General features: G+C 41.2%; 2 protein-coding genes and 1 long non-coding RNA gene across 4 annotated transcripts; 1 reads left to right on the top strand and 2 right to left on the bottom strand.

The window, feature by feature from the left end:
- Window positions 1–241: 241 nt before the first annotated feature.
- LOC134539923 (uncharacterized) lies at window positions 242–11348 on the top strand. Of its 2 annotated transcripts, XR_010076367.1 has the most exons (3): window positions 295–324; window positions 1741–1797; window positions 10418–10432. It is a non-coding gene; the product is annotated as an uncharacterized LOC134539923 (long non-coding RNA). The 2 variants fall into 2 exon arrangements; XR_010076368.1 differs by lacking the exon at window positions 1741–1797 and having other exon boundaries at window positions 242–324; window positions 10418–11348.
- Window positions 2189–13306, bottom strand: LOC134539922 (uncharacterized). The gene is made up of 6 exons (XM_063382274.1): window positions 13191–13306; window positions 11881–12056; window positions 10498–10692; window positions 9297–9454; window positions 7802–8759; window positions 2189–6521 (listed from the first exon to the last, which is right to left on the bottom strand). Exons 1-6 carry the CDS (start codon window positions 13229–13231, stop codon window positions 6430–6432), a joined length of 1620 nt encoding a protein of 539 aa, XP_063238344.1. The 5' UTR covers window positions 13232–13306; the 3' UTR covers window positions 2189–6429.
- Window positions 13307–14875: 1569 nt separating this feature from the next.
- On the bottom strand, window positions 14876–19116 carry LOC134539981 (venom serine carboxypeptidase-like). Its single transcript, XM_063382386.1, has 6 exons — window positions 18763–19116; window positions 17882–18068; window positions 17497–17643; window positions 17034–17108; window positions 16189–16355; window positions 14876–15464 (listed from the first exon to the last, which is right to left on the bottom strand). Exons 1-6 carry the CDS (start codon window positions 19057–19059, stop codon window positions 14946–14948), a joined length of 1392 nt encoding a protein of 463 aa, XP_063238456.1. The 5' UTR covers window positions 19060–19116; the 3' UTR covers window positions 14876–14945.
- Between the last annotated feature and the right edge of the window lie 903 nt (window positions 19117–20019).

The raw sequence follows: 20019 nt of genomic DNA on the forward strand, positions 1-20019 counted from the left end.
GTAGTTATCAAGAAACAGACAGTCTCCAGCTTGACTCTAATATTCAAACTTATTTTAAACAAACTTATTAAATGTCATTTCTAAAACATATATAGGTATTAAATTAATCATTATGTTTTATTATGTGAATTTAGAGCCACTTGCTTTTTATTATTAATGTACTTTTTTTTTAATAACGGAACTTTAGAAACTCTGGCGCGACAGGGAGCTCACCCCTCCCCTCGCGCCAGGGCCAGACGCCAGTACAGCGCGACTCGCGGACCGGGACGGACGCGCGTCCCACGGGGAGCCATCATTTCTTTGTGTTCATCGAACTTTAATCTGGTAATTATAGTCACAACCAAAACCTTTTTTTAAATACTCCCCGTGTGCACCCGGTCCTTTTCCGGTGTAGGGCCTAACCCAGCCGCGTCAATTTAACACGCCCCACACAAAGCATTACGTGGGGCCGTGCAGTGTATGGTACGGGCCGTCTCCCGCCACCCCAGAACTTTAGTTAATCGCCCAGTGCACAGGCACAGGCTACATCCAAGCTTAAACGTGTCTTTAATTTAGTAGCGAGCCGCGGTCCACACAGGTGGGCCCGCGCGTCGCAAGTTACAGATTACGAGATTAGCCGATGCTAATCGAACGCTCTCCCTCAACTGCGACTGGCGTGAGGACTTAATAAGTAAACACACGTAGAGGCACGCAGGTGTCCCTCTCAGATAACGTGTGCAGTGTAATCGTGTACGTAAAAGCACCACAGAGTGCCGTTTTGTCAAGTGTAATTGTAATAATAGTGTAATCAAAACTTCTACGTGTTCCGACGCCTCATGGGCAGTCATGTACAGCAGAGTAGACCTCGCGCCCAATGTAATGAACCAGTGTAAATCGTGAACAATAAAACGTCCACCCCGCACCTCCCGTGCGACCCGTAGAACAACCAGAACAGTGTATGTAAATTAACCTAAACAACCCAACCTAATCAGGAAACAAATTCCATCACCGCCAACGATTCTAGCGGACCACGCTTTGGGCAACGAACCCACGACCATCACACGGTTAGACACCGAGCTAGCCTGGCGCCCTCCCGGAACAGAAATCTCTAAGAAAGCAGCCACCCCGCTAGGACCTGCGCCCGACCTCGAACACGAGACCGCGGCGGACGGCAACATATTAAATTTTTCAAACAATAAAATATATACATGGAACTAAGAAATATAAATTAAAATAAATTATAACTTAATCTGGGCTGGAAATATACATAGTTGCAGTACACAACACAAAAACTAGGTATTGGCGTCGGACTGCATGCGACGGTTAAGCCCGGTCCGTACCCCGCCAGTACTATTCCTCACTGGCGGAATGCACCCTCCACCAACATCAGATGTGTCAGAGAAGCAATAGAGTCAACATGCAAATAAGAGGTAGGGGGGGGGGGGGGGGGGGGTTGTGTGTGTGTGTGTGTTTTTTTTTCGCCTTTAATTCTCATTTTTATTTCTTAAGTTAATCCTTGCTGTCAATTGTTCCCTAAGGTCAAAATAGTCAATGGAGTAGTCACAAGTGACCTTAACTCCATGCAGGTGACACAGTCCCCAATTTGACTCATAAAACTAAATATTTGCATTAAAATTTAACGACCACATTTTTAGACCTTCTGTGCCATTTGGGTTTCTCTAATAAATTTAATAAAGAAAATTTATTTATTTTGTAAATTTTAATGTTAAAATATTTACCGGTACTGTTTTTGTGTGTTAGGCGTGAGACTGTGCTTTTTGCCCCTCCTCCCATCCGGGGCGGACGCATCGTCCCAGGGTGAGACATCACCGTTGTTTCATTGCAATGTTTTATATTAGAAACTAAGATTTGACATCTTGGGAGAAACAAAATCTGAATTTTAAAGATAAATAAGAAAATTTAAGTACATATCTGAAAAACACGCTGTCTGTTATACAACACTACATATAAATTTCATACTAACAAGTGAAATTTTTTTTTCAATGTTTGTGGATAAGTTGAATTTAGAATCAAAACTAGATTTTAAGATACAAAAAAAAAGCCAATTTAAACACCATTTGCCAGCAGTAGATTCTTTCTATCATACAGTGCATTAACAAACATATTCTCATAAAGCAGGAAGGAAATGACACTAAAAAAACTTAATACATAGCAAAATTCAAGGTAAATATGAAATAAAACTATTAAGTCTTTTTGGTCAGACAACCAAGGTAAAATGTTAAATCTATTTATTCCACAACACACAAATAAATACATAGGTAACAAATTTTTTTTTTACATAGTTTTGTCAACACACATTTCCACATTTAGGTATATTCTTACAAACATCAACAACTATTGTAAGGCTACTTCATATTCTTCACAGTCTTTTACCAACACTGCTATCAGCTAAGTCTTAGAACCTTAGCAAGCCACTTAGACAGTTGGACCTATTGTTGACACTTTAGTTTTTCTACATTATAATGAGTATAAGTGGAAATGTAGAAATCCCCACATTTTCTATTTCAAAAATTCACAAAACCTGGTTCAGAATTTTTTTCTTCCAAAATCACAACAAAATTTAATAAAATTCATCATAAATCAAGAATGTCAATAAAATTAAATTGAAAGTTATTTATAAAAAGAGCTGTAAAGCAACTTTTGTTTTAGATTTGTTGTATTTTGTTAACTCAGAATGAAAAACACATCTCAGAAAGAAAAAGAAAAACAACTTTGCAGCAGAAAATAAAAAAGGTATTAAAACAAATTTTGGAAAATTTTTTTCAAGTAAATATATTTATTCAGTAATTATTTATGTTCTTGATAAAATTTGAGATGCACGGTTTTCATTCTAAGCCAACAATTTGTTTTATTTTAGTACATTTGTGCTAAGATAAAATAATAACTTTGCTCATAACTGTCTTCAGTATGTTCGGTGACAGCGGGACAGTCTTTGGGGGGGAGGGGGGAGTTTACTGGCAGGAAACGGCATATCCACAACGCCAGCTATCCTTACGGAGGATGTTATATACGTGGCCGCCAGGTGTGCCAATGCAATCGCTGAAGTTTTGAAGCATGGACTGTCATTTACACTAGTCGGTCAATACGTGAAAAGTGCATTGGCTTAAAATATCAATGAATTATAATGAATTAGAAGTTTTTCTTCATGATGTCTACACAAGTAATTCATTTTAAGCACTACATGGTACAAACCCGTTTTGCAGTATTTTTAGCCCCTTATTCGTCACGAAAATCGTGAAGAGGGGTAGAGAGAGCTCGTATTCAGAAAGTAATTGTTTTCCATGGATCCTCTCCTTGTAAATGTAACTAGTGAAAGACATGTTCAGAGAAGGGGAGAAACAAATCCTCGGCTGTGAGCTGTACGTCTTCTCTCCGCGACATAATGCGTGGCTCACAGGCAAAAGGTAAAATTTGGGTATATAGAAGGCAGAGCGAAAAACCCCAACAACATCCCCTGATGTCATCTCTTCCAGAAGGTTGGCGGGACTGCGGTCACGAGCGGCCGTCACGCGATGGCCTGGCTCATGCAAGTTGACAACTCAGCTCAACAACTTTATGACGCATGTATCTCAGTTTCTCAGTTTCCATTTCAGCTGGTAGCCTTGAAATATTATTATTCTTTCAACAGGTTCAATAGGTTTTTCAGAAATTAATTTTCAATTTTTCAGAATTTTTTAACTCTCTTTTTTTACCCAAATTCTATGCATTTTCTGTAATACTAAATTACACTTAAAATATTAAAATAAAATAAATTAATATAACTGCACAGATATGGAATGATTGTTATACGAAAAACTTAGAAAATATAATTTATTAGTTCCAATTATTTAAAATAATATATAAACCAATAAATTCTGTTAAAATGAATCCGCAGAGAACACTGAGATACCTATGTCGTTAGCTAGCACATCACTTTATTCCAGAAATTCAAAGCTTTTTTTTCCAAACCTGAGAGTTCACCATTGAATACACTGGCTTCAGCACATGCTTCTTCAAGAATTTTACAGTTTTTCCTTCCTAGTTCTGACATCCAAATCGCCTGGCTTGCGACGACTGGGCTGACACTGGAGTTGTGTGTTCCTCCCGAGCGTGAGCGTTGCGTGCTGCCTGAACACCATCCACGTGACCCATGTTGTCTACAAGACAATCTGCATCTACAGAAGATCCTCTCTGAACGCCGAAATTTCTGTGTAACCTACCAGTAAAATCAGGTTCATTCAGTACCAGGTCCTGAAAGGAACACTTCCCAGTCACCTGGCTTGGGCCATTTTTGAATACTAATCTCAGTGAAAGCTTAGAATATAAACTTATAATAACATACCAGTAATTAAATTTAATTAACAAACAAGAGAACTATATTAACCCAACACATCGCAACATGAAGCTGAAAGTCATCTGCAATAAAAAAAAACTGAGGTTAAGTTACATAACCTCTAGTTATTTCTTACACACGAGACATGTCCGTTTGTTACTTCAACAATTATACAATTGTGATGTAGGGCAGTAATGTGTCATAACAACATTAATTAATTAAAGTTCAGTTTACTTCAAAGCCTACGTAAACATATAGTACAAAATGCTGTATCACAAACTTTCTGGGTAAAAGCAGAAACAATGATATTAATATATTAGATGAAGATGTTGCCAAATATTGATATGATAAAGTTGACACTAAAACAAGCATTAGCCATAATAAAACCAAAATTTATTTGCTAAAAAAATAAACTGTATGGAAATTTAATAAACAGAAACCAGATCATCAACGATAAAGAAATTAAACTGCAATTGGTATTAAGAAAATTGGGATGATGTGCGGTCAACAGTATGAATTCACTCTGGTGTCAGCTTCTAAAAGTGTAAACAAATGGTATTGGGACTGCCGATAGGCTTTCATCTGCAGACGCTGACTCTCCCATGGCATCTTTTCTCTTAAATTAATTATTTCTATCGCAATCCATAGCTATTAAATATATTTTCTATATCGAGTCAGTTAAACGCGTACATAGTCAACGACTGTTAATTGTTAGACGATAGTTACAGTATGGACGAAGAACAGCAAAACTCCCGAGGGGTGAATAAATTCATGGGTATTTCCCGCAGCGTAATATTCCTATGTATATGTCTACATTTTCCTGAATTTTCCGACCAATCACCACCCTGCGTTGGGCAATTTTTGGTTGACTTCGAAATTCTATAATGTTCAAAAACAAAGAAAGCCAGGGGTGTGATACCCTAGCGCCGTAAGTTTTGTTTGTCTCCCCAAGAAGTGCGTTGTTGGTAAAACCCAGCACGTAGGGGCATGACTGCACAGCAATGGAGTAGATGTTCGCTGAGCACTGTTTCTGCAGCCAATCAGGATGAACTACGCTGTGGGGGGAATGTGATGCTCCAGAATTTCATGGAACAATGTTTGCGCATATTTTTCCATGTATGGTCATGTGTATTGTGATAGGTCGGTTGGCCCACAGGGCTGCCTCCCTTTTGTTTCCACCTTTGTAAAGGACAGTAGCTGCGTTGTCTGATCAGTTGTCGCTCAATTGTCGCTGCGTGCGGTTGCGTCATCGGCAACTCTCAAAATTTTCAAGGGTAAATGTGACGAGATAATTGTACGCCTTCTGGTCGGGACCAGGCCAAATTTTAATCCTATTAAAATTTATTTATTTTTGGACAGTTGTAAACAGAAATTTTGACCTCTGGCATCGGCCCAAGGTGACTATGATCACCCCTCGAGACATGGGTTTCGAAGAATGAAGAATGTACAAGTCAAGGATTTTAAGTAAGGAATCCAGTTTTTTTTTTTTGTTATCGTGCGATGATGACAGTAGTATGAAAATATCATCTCGAACTGGAGCTTTATTTGGTATATGCATTCTACGTTGTAATCTGTTTTTTGAATGTATATATACAAAACAACAATATTGGTCAACAATTATTTTAATTGACATAAAGAAAAGAAATTAGGTAATAAGTAGTTCATCCTTACTTTTGGTGAAAAGAAGAACCTCAAAATAATTTTCGAAGTTATCACACATTAGCATTATATGAAATTTTCAAGAGGATCAGGAATTTGTTGATATTCTAGGTTGCCTAGCAGGGCCAACCTTGAATGTAAAAACTTCCAGTAAAAGGTAAAACACTGTTGTAGAGGGACATGTTTCAGGTGGCATGCATGCGCACATACGCATGCAAGCACGCATACACATGCACACGCCCACCCACCCACAACTGTGGGAGAAAAAAATTTTAAAACAAAAAAAAAAAATTGAAACACACTCGACCACATCTTACAACGGAAGGTTTTGCATACATTCTTACATTAATAAATAAAAGTTAATCAACAAAATATTACATAGCACAATACGTATAGTTACAATTCGACCAGGAAGCATCACTACCAGCTGCCAGTGTTACGCTCCGAGCGGTCGGAAGTCAGTCATCCAGCATGGAGTCGAGCCAGGCCTCTAGGTTCTCCTCGTTGGCCCTCTGTGCGACCAGCAATGGTCGACCGTCCGCTTCGTCCACTGCAAGCATCCGGGCGGGCAGCCGGGCAACACGACAGTTACATCTCCGACACACACAGTTACGAATGCTGCAGCACTGTTTCAGGAAGGCTACTGGGTCTCACAGAGAAATATTACAGTATTTACTTGCAGAAGAGTCGCCCCTGCCTTATGGCTCGCATATATAATTTTGGCCAAAAAAAATCTAACAATTTTACCTGTAAGGGTCACCCTAGAATAGGGATCGCACAATAAATCTGCCTGCAGTAGAATACAAGTGAAGTCTTTATGGTCCGTATCTCAGCTTATTGCAGGGGTATGAAGTCTCTTCCCTTTTCATCCTGCATGGCCAAACATATTTTTTTTTTTTATATTCGTGTTTATATTCTCACCTATTGTACCAGCATCCATCCAGCTAGAGAGAGAGAGAGAAAGAAAAGATGGCACACTGCTCAATTATTTTTTTTTCAGTTCCTCCTATTAAAAAAAAAAAGCCCCTTTAACAATTTTTATCATAGAATGTTGCAGTAGAAAGCGTGGGAAATCTCACACCAAAAACATTGTTTGAATACAGTTGTGTCGCAAAAACTTGTCGAGATAGAAGTGATGATTGTGTACGGTGCCAGTTCATGGACATTTATTTACAAGGATAAGAGAGGGAGCAAGAACCACTAACACTGCTGCATGGCTACACACGCACACCTCTCCTTTCTCACTCTCTGGATGGTTTATATTTAGATTTTCCCCTCTTGCTGAACGCCAGCCGGATAGAAACCCCGAGTCCTGGCTCGGTCCCACCCACGCACAGGGGCGTATGGCAACAGGACCTCGACGGTTACAGCATGAAGTACAGATCTGCAAGATTAGCATTGATTCCGGTGCCCGGTTAGACTACACAAGAAAGTGCACAATCCAATCGTTTTGGCGTGTTCATTGCCTACCATCACATCTTACCTTTTCTATGAGCCGCGCCCGATTAGCTCAGATGTATCTAGTGGGGTTTGTCATTGGCTACAGTTCTTGGAGGAAGTGTAAAATAACCCACCAATTACGTACAGAAAAGGGCCATTCAAGTGTACAAACAATTGCACTCTGAACTTTCTTTGAATAATAACACATATTTTGTAGGTCCATTGCTAAAACAGTATAAGCATAAAGACCTCTAAGAATCAGAGGTTCTTCTGCAAATACATAAGGCCTGACTAGGCAGGCCTTCTAGACTTCATGTACAAACACAGCCCTAGAGTACTACTTAATGTTCACAAAGAAAGGAAAATAATACCAAATGATGAGATACTTACTGTCGATGGCAGACCGCACCACTTGACTCGGCGCTGCTATCTTTGGCCTCACGTCCTCCACGGGCTTCTTGAGGGACAGCAGGAAGTCCAGGTCCTCGTCCACACGAGGGCTCTTTTTAACGTTTGCTTTTTCCTCCTTGTGCCCTTGTTCCACGGGTCTGCTGCCCTCCTCAACCACCTTCCTCTTAGAGTCCTTGGACGGCTTCACGGCGATCTTCTTCGTCTCGACCTCCGCCACAGGCCGAGCTGGTCTTTCAACCTCCACGACAACAACCTTCTCGGTGATGCCAGTGCCGTTAACGGCTTCCCCTTCCGCCATTCTTTCATTCTCGACATTGTTGTTCTCTTCGCTCCGCCCTTTCTTCTCGTCGTTCTTGCTCTTTCCTCTGGAGGCGCCCTTCTTGCCTCTCGCCGTCCGCTGCTCCAGGATCGCCGGCTTCTCTTCCTCCCAACAAGCTGTGCTGTCCGGTGGCTCCTCTACGGTATGGTTTTCAACGCTCGCCGCAGTGTTCCCTGAACGTGCATCATTCGAGGACGGGTCCTGTCCTACCGGAACATCTGCGGCAGTCGGGTCGGGAGACGAGGTTACCTCCGGGGTTCCCCAGGCGGGAGTTGTGTCCGTAAGGGCTGCCCTTTCCTCCACGGTGGGTGTGGAATCCCGGGGAGGTGGGCCCCTGGCGGGGGCGGGTGCCTCCACCTTCTCTGCGGGGCTCGCCTCAAACGAGAACCGCACCAGGCTCTTGTTCTCCAGCTGGTCGTCTTCGTCCACGTTCTCGTACATGGAGGGGTCCGTCTTGCGGCCGGTGCGGTTCTCTTTGTACGACAAGACGTTGAGGATCTTGTCGATGTGGCTGCCGGCGTCTGGCGCGCAGCCGCCGGTCCCGAGGGATGCCTTGGCGACGCTGTAGCGGGCCACGCTCTGCTTCGCTGAGTAGTCTATCCTCTCCAGTTCTTCAGCCTGCGAGTGAAAGAAGACTCACACAATGCATTCAGGTATGAGAGTAAATGCAAAAACAAAGCAAAACCCACGCAAAACCAATTCCAAACATAGCTTGAATGATTAATGTGCAGGAATATAAAGAAAGAGCTTAGACAATTATCGAACAGCTGGGATACACTAAATGGAGCTTAATACCTCAATTACATGGAGATAATTAGATAGAACCAACGGTGACAAGAGCTAATGGGAAACTGAAGGCCTATGGTAAGGTTGCATCAAGGCATTCACGCGGAGCTTTCGAGAGGCAGGAAGACGGCTTGACTGGGATTCAAACACGGACCTCTGGAATGTGAGTCCCGCGTCCTGGACCACAAACATCAACTTCAGTAAGAGCTCAAAGCCAGGGCCTACGCAACTTCAAACACAGAAGCTGTATTCCAGCCACGGTAAAGTATCTGAAAATCTCACATGGCAGGATCGTATCTCCCTTTAAATTGAACTTCAGCTGGAAAGCAAGGGACGTGCAACAGCGGCCGGGAGCGCCGGGGGACGCACCGTCAGCATGTCCTTGGGCAGCTCCAGCTTGTCGTAGAGAGGCACGCACGCCAGTCCCTGCGCCAGCAACTCCACGTTCACCGAGAAGCACCGGGCGCGCAGCGACGACGGGTCAGAGTCCCAGTTGCGCTCGCTCTTGAACTTGAAGTGGCTGCCGGCTGCAACACGGCACGGGGTCGCACTCGCCCGCTTCCTTCCAGCCACGGCACAGACCCAGGGATCGGCAGGCCGCGGCTCTTATCTCAGCACACAGGCTCTACAGTTCACCGCGCTGCCACAGCACAACACAACAATGTGGAACTAAACCAAACTGCACAATCACAACGCATGTCCTCAACCTGCACGCTCGCCCAGGTGCTTTCATATTTTAATAATTAAGTAATTAAAATGATTTAGGTTTCCTTGTTTAATAAGTACAACTGCCAATGACTACTATATTTATGTGTTTTTTTAATTTCCTAAGTGGCCTTTATTTTTTAAGATTTATGTTGAATTTGTGAATAAAATATTTTGATTTTAACTAAATTTTTTTTTTATCATATTAAAATTCTGTGTAGAAAAAGAGAAAATACATGTTGCGGCTATCCAAAATAAAAAAATTGGAGAATCTGTTTACTTAATTTCTGGCTCGTCTCGCTCGGAAGTCTGCCGACCCCTGCTCCAGCCTGCCGCTTGCAAGGCACCAAGAAATGAACGAGAAATCACAACCCAGTGCATCCCTGCGCCCGTTGTCACGACAAAGGGTGCAGCCACAGGATGTAAAACTGTGGTCATTCAACATTTTTGAACATTTGTGAGTTACATACACAGCAAAGGTGCAAGAAACACTGTAATCAAAAACCTTCTCAACCGAAAGAAAAACCCTAGGAGAAGGAATTAAAAAGTTTTTATTTAGATACAATATAACCACCAAATTTGCACATAAAATTTATTTCAAAAACAGTGTAAATTAAAAATGTCTGCAGGCTTTCCCGGCCATTGTCCGAAGTAGCCTGGCTTCTGGGTGGCAGCCGTGTCCTTGGCGAATAAAAACGGTGAATTATTCACCAAGGACACGGCTGCAACCCAGAAGCCGAGCTACTTCTGTGTAAATTAAATTGATATGATCTTGTACATTTCAGGACAGTGTTTGACGTCGTCATGTTGTGAACGCGAGTGGAAGGCGATGTGACGCCGGGACGCGGAGGGGGCCCGCACCCACCTGACGCGGGCAGCCGAGCGAGGTCCTCGAAGCTCGCCGGCCGTCCCTCCGCCTCCTCCTCGCCGGCCGCCGCCGGGGGCTCGTACCGGGTCCAGTTGCTGAACACCTGCCGCTTGGCGTACTTCCTGCTGGTCAGCGCCGCGATCTCGTCCGTCTCCCGCTTCAGCCCAGAGAAGTCCGGCAGCTCCGGCGGCTCTGCGGGCAGCCAGGTCACGCTTCACGCACCGCGACGCCGTCTTAGGAAATAATTAAATCAATTTTTAGCGTGTGAGAAAATGGGCACAGCCATGAAGAAAAGCAGAGTTACAACAAAATAATACAAATAAAAATGTGCTAATCTGAATTTTGGTACATATGGACGAACTTGAATTACTCAAGATGAAAACATGACCGGAGTAAGATGATGAAAGTTTATAAATAGTAGCAATAATATTGTGCATATTTATTAATGCAACTTTTTTTATTCCACTTTTAAAATTCTGGTTAAAAGGAAGAAAAAGGGTGGAACAAGGAAACCTTTTTAAGCAAATAAAAAAATATATGGCATGATTAAAATACTTACAAAAGTTAGGTTTTTCCTTTAAACTTCACCATTAAGATGGTAAAATTAAGGTACATATATTAATATTTTTTGAAAATAATATAATTTCTCCTAATCTTTGAAAGCAAGAGGTTAGAAATTGCATGTGAGTAGTACACCTGAAAAATATACAAACTTATTTTACCAACTTTCAAATTTCTAATGCTATGGGGGTGAATTAAGTTTTTTTAAAGAAAAATCATAACTCCTAATTCATAATATGTATTAGTAAGTAAGGCACTGGTCATGAATAAAAAAAATACATAACCTATTTTTCACAATTTTGTATATTCTATTTCTAAAGGAGTGTAATACGTCTAATCATATGAAAAATATTTAAAATCCTACTAACAGTGTGAATGTGAACGTATGTATGTTTGAATATTTATTAGTTATTCACGTTGTTAATACTAAACCAACATGGCTCAGGTACAATAACTAACGAACCAAATATCCCACATACATCCATGCCGAGGGGCAGAGAGAGGTCATGTCTGCATGATTACATGCCAAGTGCGTGAAGCTGTTTTTTCCTTCAGCCAATTGTTGCACCATATTGGTTAGACGCCCAAAACGTTGTCTGAGGTTTAGTGTTTTCAGGGTGGGAACAGTTTTAAATGACGGTTTTTAATGAAGGAGATTATAAATCATACTTACTAACCATCATCAGACGTGGTCGAGCAGCGTTTCCGCAATGTTTTGGGCGTATACAGTATGAAGATGGTGAAGTTAAAAAGTGACTTCACCTACGTCACAGCGTGCAGTCTCCATGCCGAGGGGTAACTACAGGTGTTTGACCACACCTGTGCTCTCGGCAGGCGCTGCCTTGCTCGCGGGTCCCTGGGGCTCGGCGGGGGGCCCTGCCGTGTGGTCCCGCGGCCGGCCGCTCTGCTCCCGCTGGCCCTTGGGGCCGTGCTGCGTCTCATTGCCCGGCCGCCGGCTGTCCTTCCGTCCCCGGTCCCGTCTCAGCTTCTGTTCCCTTGGCGCGACAAGCGAGACAGGCCAGACTCAACTGTACTGCACATGACCAAGTAACTTGGGTGCTCACTGGCTGATACGGTCAGTCCCTTGGACTGGACTCCTTGTTCATTACTGGCACATCAAGAGGACAATATGTCAATCATTAAAATAACACATATTTATATCTGCTTCAGCCTACTTGAGACTGAATGGGGTGTCAAAATCACTGTGCCTCTTGGAACTTATGTATTACTTTAATTATTCCAGTTACTTATGAATGACAGTTGATGGATAGTTTACGATTCACAATATGTTGACAGGGGAACCCCAAGACTGAGCTTGTCCCATAGTTAAATGATGTCAACGGTAGTCTGTGCAACATGATCCTGTAATTACTTTCCATTGCTTTCCGCAGCGAGATGAAATGACAACACTTCTCACTACTAAATTATAATTACGTTGGTAAATATCTCTGAGAGCAGCACATTAAATATTAACCAAAAAATACATTTTTTTTACTTCCTAACAATTATTCAAACAAGATTGTACAGCCAAAAAAGACAATAATGTGGTACCATTTGGACGGCAGCCGTGTTGAATAATAAAAACGGGCACAGCAAATGTGGAAACGTGAAAGTAACACGCTAGAAAACCGGAAATACTACACTGAAAAGAAAAACTGACAACGATAAAGTCTGATAAAACTGTTTATGGAAGTATTTACATCTAGATAACCTAACCTAACCTAACCAGGCATTAAGATAGCAAAACACCGGTTAGCTACCTGAATCACAGCAATGCATGTATATAAAATGATTATAAACAATTTCAGATAAGTAAAAAAATGCAATTCAACAAGAACCAACAGTACCCTCTTCCGGAAGAGACCGTAAGTTATTTAAAACCACCCGTCCTATATCCTACTTATCTCTGTGATACTTCTCAGTTCTCACTAACTACAACACTTGACCCACTAACCTTCTTAAATCGCATCTACCCCCAGTGCTACGACTTATCCGTCCCCTATCAATAAAGTTTTTTTTTTTTTTTAATTAAATGCTCTCATTTATGGTTACAAAAGTAATTACTGACATGAGAAATCATTTTCGTTGAAAAAAAAATTCTGTCACAAAAGCATCCATATCATATTTACCTCGCTTGCTTAGGATTAAATGACTTTTCTCCTGGATCCATTTGACAACGCGAGGTAAAGATAATTAAATAATGCTGGTTGAGAATAAACTAAAAAATAATAATAATAATAACGACGGCATACTCAAAGATAAAGAAATCTACGGTACAGAGTAAAAACCTTAATTCGAATCAAACGAACAGATTCCTGGTCAAATTTTGGCATTTTTATCACCGTTCGTATCGATAGAATATAAAATTACGACTGAATTTAACAATGAAGGGTTCGGCTACTAATGTACTTAAACAAATGATACTTTCATCTTTCTTTTTTTTAAATTAGAGCACAACACACCTGTAACTGATTAAAAAAAAAAAAAAAATTGGTTTAAAGGCTTGGCAGGGCTTGAAATTTTAAAAAAAATAGTTGGTTATTTAATGATGTGTTAGCATTGAGCAGGCATACTCAATGTTTTTGAAAACTGTGAGCCATATTTCGTTGAAAACACATTGCGCTGTATGGACCAGCAGAGCCAAATAGTAGGGAACTTTTATAACCTAACTAAAAACTAAGTGCATTTGCAGGAGTGGTCCGAGAAATTGAGGGACCTAGATGCATATTAGACCAAATCTATGTAAAGTGCATAACATTACCATTTTTAAGACGAGTTAAAACGATCTATAGCTCCATATCAGGACATGCCAGGCCATAGATAGCACATTTGTGAGGGCTGTGACATTAATAAAACCAGATCTTACCAGAATTCTTTGTGTAAATAATTAGCATAGTCTCCTGGAGTGCTAGAACACTCTAGGGTACCCCTATTGAGCCACAACTTTGCTGCTTCCCAGGCACATGGCTATGTCACGACCCTGAGAGGAGTCTCATGTGAACTAGTGCACATGCATGCACACCCAGAACTACACCTCGCTAGTTGGCATCCAAGCAGGCAGTAGGATGTCAGTCCTCAGTTGACTACTCGCTCTATGTGAAATGTATTGCGCTTCACCTATTGTGATCACACACCTTGCTAGGGTGGTGGCATGGCATAATGAGCTGACTTACCCAAAGGGACATTGGGAGTCGTCATCAACTTTTGTATCTGCGAATTTATTTTAGTTGAATTCTTTGAAATAAGATATATAAGGCTCTCATATAACCAGAGGGAACAAAGCACGATAGGAATGTGGTTTACAAGTTTTCTTTTATAAAATTGGTTTAGGTTCTGACCAGAAACACATGCGCCATAGGCCACACAACGCCCTCCAAAGTGTATGTTAATTGCTCTAATTTTGGTGGCTGTGCTACCGTCGTCGTAGCATGTGCTATCCACAGATTATCTTGAAGCCTGTGATATCATTATATCAGTGAGTCATATATTAGATTAAAAATATATTTTATCATCAAGATATTAACAATTAACATATTTCCTAAATTAAATAAATACCTACTGCATAAGGATATGCACGGAACTAACTAGGTGTTGATGTTGGATAATCTATGATAAACTTTAAGAAATGGAAGAGATCAGAAAATTACCCTAAGATTCTGACATGATTTTCCTAGAGCATAATTACAATATTCATATGCTTTGGGATTTGGTACCCAAAAAATATTCACCTTTCTCATTTGTGAATGATTTAGTTAGGATCGAGTGTCAAAGGCCAAAGAGACAACCAGTGCCATTAAATCATAACTAGCAGACATTTTTTTTTTAAATTATTTTATTGACTGTACATCCCACATTCACTTGTTAGCATTGGCGAGTCACAATCTTCACCGCAGAGTGCCCCTGGTGATGCTGTATATGAGCTGGAAGCCGGCCGCCGGCTGGTCAGAAGGCACCATGTGGCCGGCACCTCGCACCAGCACCTCGGTCATGTTGCCCGCCGTCTTGGTGTAGCCGGCCACCCTGCCGTCCACGAGCCACGCCTTCCTGCTGGCGGTCTTGTACTCCTGAGCAGCGTTGAACCGCAGCCTCTCCAGGACGCTCACCGTCAGCGGGTAACCCACGATGATGTCCAGCTGGCCGTTGTAGAACACCACATGGTACCCGGAGTCCAGCAGCTCCTCCACCCACGGCCGCACAGACTTCATGATGTCTCCTCTCAGTCGGTCGTAGACGACATCACTCGATGGGTAGTACGTCTGCTTGCCCACGTGGATGGCTGCGCGCACACTCGCTTTCTCCAAGAGCTTGGCATAGTGGTTGTCGATGTCGTCATTGTCCGTCAGCAGGTTGTACACTCCCACTCTGGCCTCCGACCCGATAATGCCCAAATTGTCATTCATTGTCTGAAAAAAAACACAATGAGTTTGTTACTGTATACAATAATACAAGGTGGCAATGAAGATATTTCATGCTCAGTGACTCCATGAACAACAGCGGTGGGGAGGCATGGTGCACCTGTGGTTTTAATGTTAAATAATTCTGTGGTGATTTGCCATTGTCATCCACATTGTGGATATGAAGGAATTACCCAACACCCGGTCCTGGACCTCGGAAGAAAAATTGTATAAGTTACTCCATAGGGAATCGAACCCAGTACAGCAAAGCTTGTAAAAGCATGTCTTTAAAAATAGTTCGATTTTATGTTGCACATGGACATAAAAGAACATACAATTACAGAGTAAGAAGTATAATTTTTACATCAATGGAAATATGTTTTAAAAATTTGACAGTAATTTGACTAGAATGTAAATATTGAAACATTGGTTATAGAATAACATTGGTTATTGAAATAATGGTTCAAAGTGGTGTCGCTCATTACATTGTTCTAAAAAGTGGGTTGGTCGTCAACAAACATGAACATGACCATACGAACACGAGAAGCAGAGGCGAATTGGAAGAGAGGTAAAATGATAGGGCGTTATTGACGAAAGTCAATGTTACAATGCAGCAGCTCCTGATAAAAAAAAGGCATTAGTTAAAATATTACGATATAATGAAATAGGCTTGATGACTTGGATTAAGAACGTTACTTAAAAACCAGCAGAGAAAACCAGCGAATGTCGTTACCTCGACTGCGAGCTTGTATTCTTCAGCTTCAATAAGTTGTACAGTTGCATCTTCAAGTTTCTTCATTTGTTTCCAGGTGGTGTTGTCGACGAGACCCCACTGGTATACCAGGTCACTATACTGTACCATGTGCACTGGATCCACGAGACCATCGCCTATAGCCATACCTATGCAAGCCACACTATACCAATTAAAACAGACTGTTTCAGATACGTTTAAAAAATGTAATTCTACCATACCGAAACATTGTATGTTCTGAAACATTTCTGATCTAAATCTGAAACTTATCACTGCATGGCTATAGTGGTTGGACCACAAAAAATTAAAGGATGCAGAGGTATTGAACCAATGACATAAAAAATGATTTTTTCATGTATTATTGTTAACAAATCCATCCAAACTGTTTACAAACATAACATATTTACTACAAATGATCTTTTTTGATTCCCCTTGTATCTGTGGACAAAAAAAACACTAACATTTTTTTAAAAAAATATTTTTAAATAAAGAATGTTTTCCTTTTGTGATTGTATGGCTCCATTGGACCCTACTTCCCCATAAAAGATGTTGGATTTCGGAAAATTCCCCTCCCACCCTGCCACCGACTGAAGGATTCCGAAAAGTGCCTCTCATACCCCCTTCTGAATACGCCCTTTTAATGCATTTTTCAGCAAGTTTCGTTGTACAGAACTGGCTTGTCTGAATAATTCTGTAATTTATAATATAATCCCATATATTTTAGTTAAGTGTTGTTCAATTGAACCAAATTTTTTTATTATAAAAATAATAATTTATACCTTGCAGTCCTAGCGGGAGTGTAAATGAGGTGGGATGAAAATATTTACCTTTCAGATTTATCTTCAAAGAGGCATTTCTATTCTTCTCGTGAATGGTGCGGCCTAGAGCGGGAATATATTTACCTGTAAAACATATACATGCAACTGCAGTAAATAAATGAACACGATGATTGCGAACACAGTGAAAATAAAAGGCAAAATGATTGTTGCATTTACATAGTACAAATATATTGTTATTAAAATACAATCTGTGTTATCGTCTTGTTTACTTTAAGGTGAGAGCTTCAGGATGCAATAGATTCATTTGTCCATAAATGTTTTCCTTCCCTCTAGTGGTGTATTGTATAAGTTTATCATAATAAGCTCAGTCGAGATAAATTGATAACTTACACTCACTATTTTTCTTATCCTTTATAAGTAGGTACTACTTCGAGGATACTGCAAAACATTTTTATTTCAGTGTAGCGGCAGGTGACTAAGAAATGACTCTAGCTGCAGGTTTGGTACTCACCGGCGTACGACTCGCCGCATATGAAGAAGTGGTTCTTCTGCAGCTCTGGGAACACGACGAAGAACTGCTCGAGAGCACTGTGCAACTGCTCCCCTACTTCCTCTTGAGTGGTCACATATCCGGCGTCTTTCTTCGTGAAGCTGAAACCTACACATGCACACTGGTGAAAACTAATGCAATGTTAAAGTCAGTTCACTAACTCATTTTTGCTTCGGAAGTAATAAGCAGATATGATAATTGTATTACTAAAATATTTATGAACGAGCCATAAGTTATATCAAAACCAGGACATTTCCAACTTTATATCACTGGCTAAAATTCACTTGGATAAATGAAATTATGTCCTGATAAAAAAACACGAAAAGACTGGAAGTCATAGCTATACCTGTTCCAACGGGGTTGTCGATGAACACGATGGAGTGGTTCTTGTGCCAGGAGTAGGGGTTCCTGATCAAGGACTCGCCGTCCTCCGACACGAAGAACGGGCCCACCTCCATGAAGAGGCCGTACAGGGACGACGCCCCAGGGCCCCCTTGCAGCCACACCAGCACCGGCGCGTTCTCGTAGTCTCTCTGCGAACAGTTCTCCCCTGTACCGAGATGGACTGTTTCACACAGTCTCCTGTACAATCTGCTACATTGGACAGGCTTCTTCACACACAACTTCTAAATTATCCATTAATGCAAAGAGTCAGCTTGTTTGGTTTCGTAATTCACTGTTCAGATATATACACATATATACAATCGATCGAGTATACCAGAAAATAAAAGTTTTTTTTTTTTTTTTTTTTTTTAATTTTTCCGAAATTTCTAGCTAAATAATTACGGATTTTTTTATCGTATTTAGTAAACTTTTAATATTTTCAATATTTGTAAACTAACTGCTCGCTCTAATGATAAATAGTGTCGCTAAAATTAGTACAAAAAAAAGGTTGTTTAAGAATTCCACCTAGTAGGAGACATAACAGATGTTAGTGTATGCGACTAATAACCAAAACTTTAATGTAACTGACAAGCAGTTTGATAACCTTCTAAAGAATATTTTTTAATAAGTACTTATTGATTGGGGCAATTTTTGTTTGCTAATTAACTGTGATATCAGTGTCAAGAATACATAAATGACCCACATATTTAAATTTCATCAGAAGAAGTAACTTCTGCAGTGTATAAATAAAGGAATAATGTAAAAACACATTACAAAAATTACAGTACAAAAACCTATAACTTAATCACGTGGTTTGCGAGCCGGCGGGCTGGTGGGGTTCACCTCGGCCGGGAAGAACCAGAAGAAGAGGTTGGAGCCGTGCCTCTTGTCGACCGTGAAGAAGCCGGAGTAGCTGGGGATGTCGGGCGGGAAGGGGCCGCCCGTGACCTTGGACAGGTTCCTGGCCTCCGCCGCCCTCCCCGCCTCCACGTAGCTGGTGAGGATCAGCCTCTCGCCCGCCTCGGCCCCCAGGCGCGTCTCGGGGTCCTCCGAGGAGACGGGCCTGATGCGGAACCCCGGGTAGCCGGCGGCCGCCTGGCCCGCGGCTAGCAGCACGAGGCACAGCGCTCCGGAGGTCATCTCCGTCCGGCACTGAGCTGCGATCTGGACTCTGCTCGCCCCACTCTTCTTGTACCAAGTGATAACACTCGACAACCCACTCGAACTTTATAACAAAGCGACACTTACATTACCGTGATAACAGTCGATGTGTTCATAACTTGCGTAACTGCTAAATACTAGCTAGCTGGTAACAGACTAGTTGCCTTCTTGTAAGTCAACAACGACTGTGAGTTTTTGGTGTCGTGAAAGCTAAGGAGGGAAGAGGAAGCCTGATCATTGTTTTTATTTTAGCATGACTCATAATAGCTCGTATTATATAGTTCCCTAGTGAAGCTTTTCCCTTCTTAAGTGTTTACAAAAATAACTCTTAAATATTTAAAACAAACCAAAATTTTGAAATTTATTTATCTGCATTCCCATATTAAAATCGAAATCACGAATATTGCTTCCTACCAGTAACATTAACTTAAATAACAATTACACACCAGAGTTTGTAAAATGAGAGACACGTCCATCGAAGGAATGAGACATGTAGGTGACCATCATTCCTGGACATTTCATAAATTTTATACCCTAATAGGGAGTTTCATTTGAATGTAGAAGCATGAGTCAATAGGATAACCCCGAGAAAACTCACTGGCTCTCAACGACATTTTTTTCCCACTTGCAAGAGTTTTGTGATTTGAGCCACCAGCATTCGATTGACAGTGGCGGACCCAGAATATTGTGAAGGAGGCTTGTCTTTAGAAACTAATTTTTTTACCCATCCCTCTACCTGAAAATTAGGCTCAGTTGGGTGTAATTAAACTCAGAAGAAGCTTCAGGCCCTTAAGATATCCTCCATCTTTTGTGAATTCACCACTGCGCTAAACTGCTTACATATTAGGAAAGTTGCCTAAACACTGCACCAGCATTTCGCCATTAAAATTTTAATATAGGCTGCATTATGGAGATAAAATCTAGATTGTAGTCTTTCAT

Source organism: Bacillus rossius, chromosome 16 (assembly GCF_032445375.1).
Source record: "Bacillus rossius redtenbacheri isolate Brsri chromosome 16, Brsri_v3, whole genome shotgun sequence".
Classification (NCBI taxonomy): Eukaryota; Metazoa; Arthropoda; class Insecta; order Phasmatodea; family Bacillidae; genus Bacillus; species Bacillus rossius.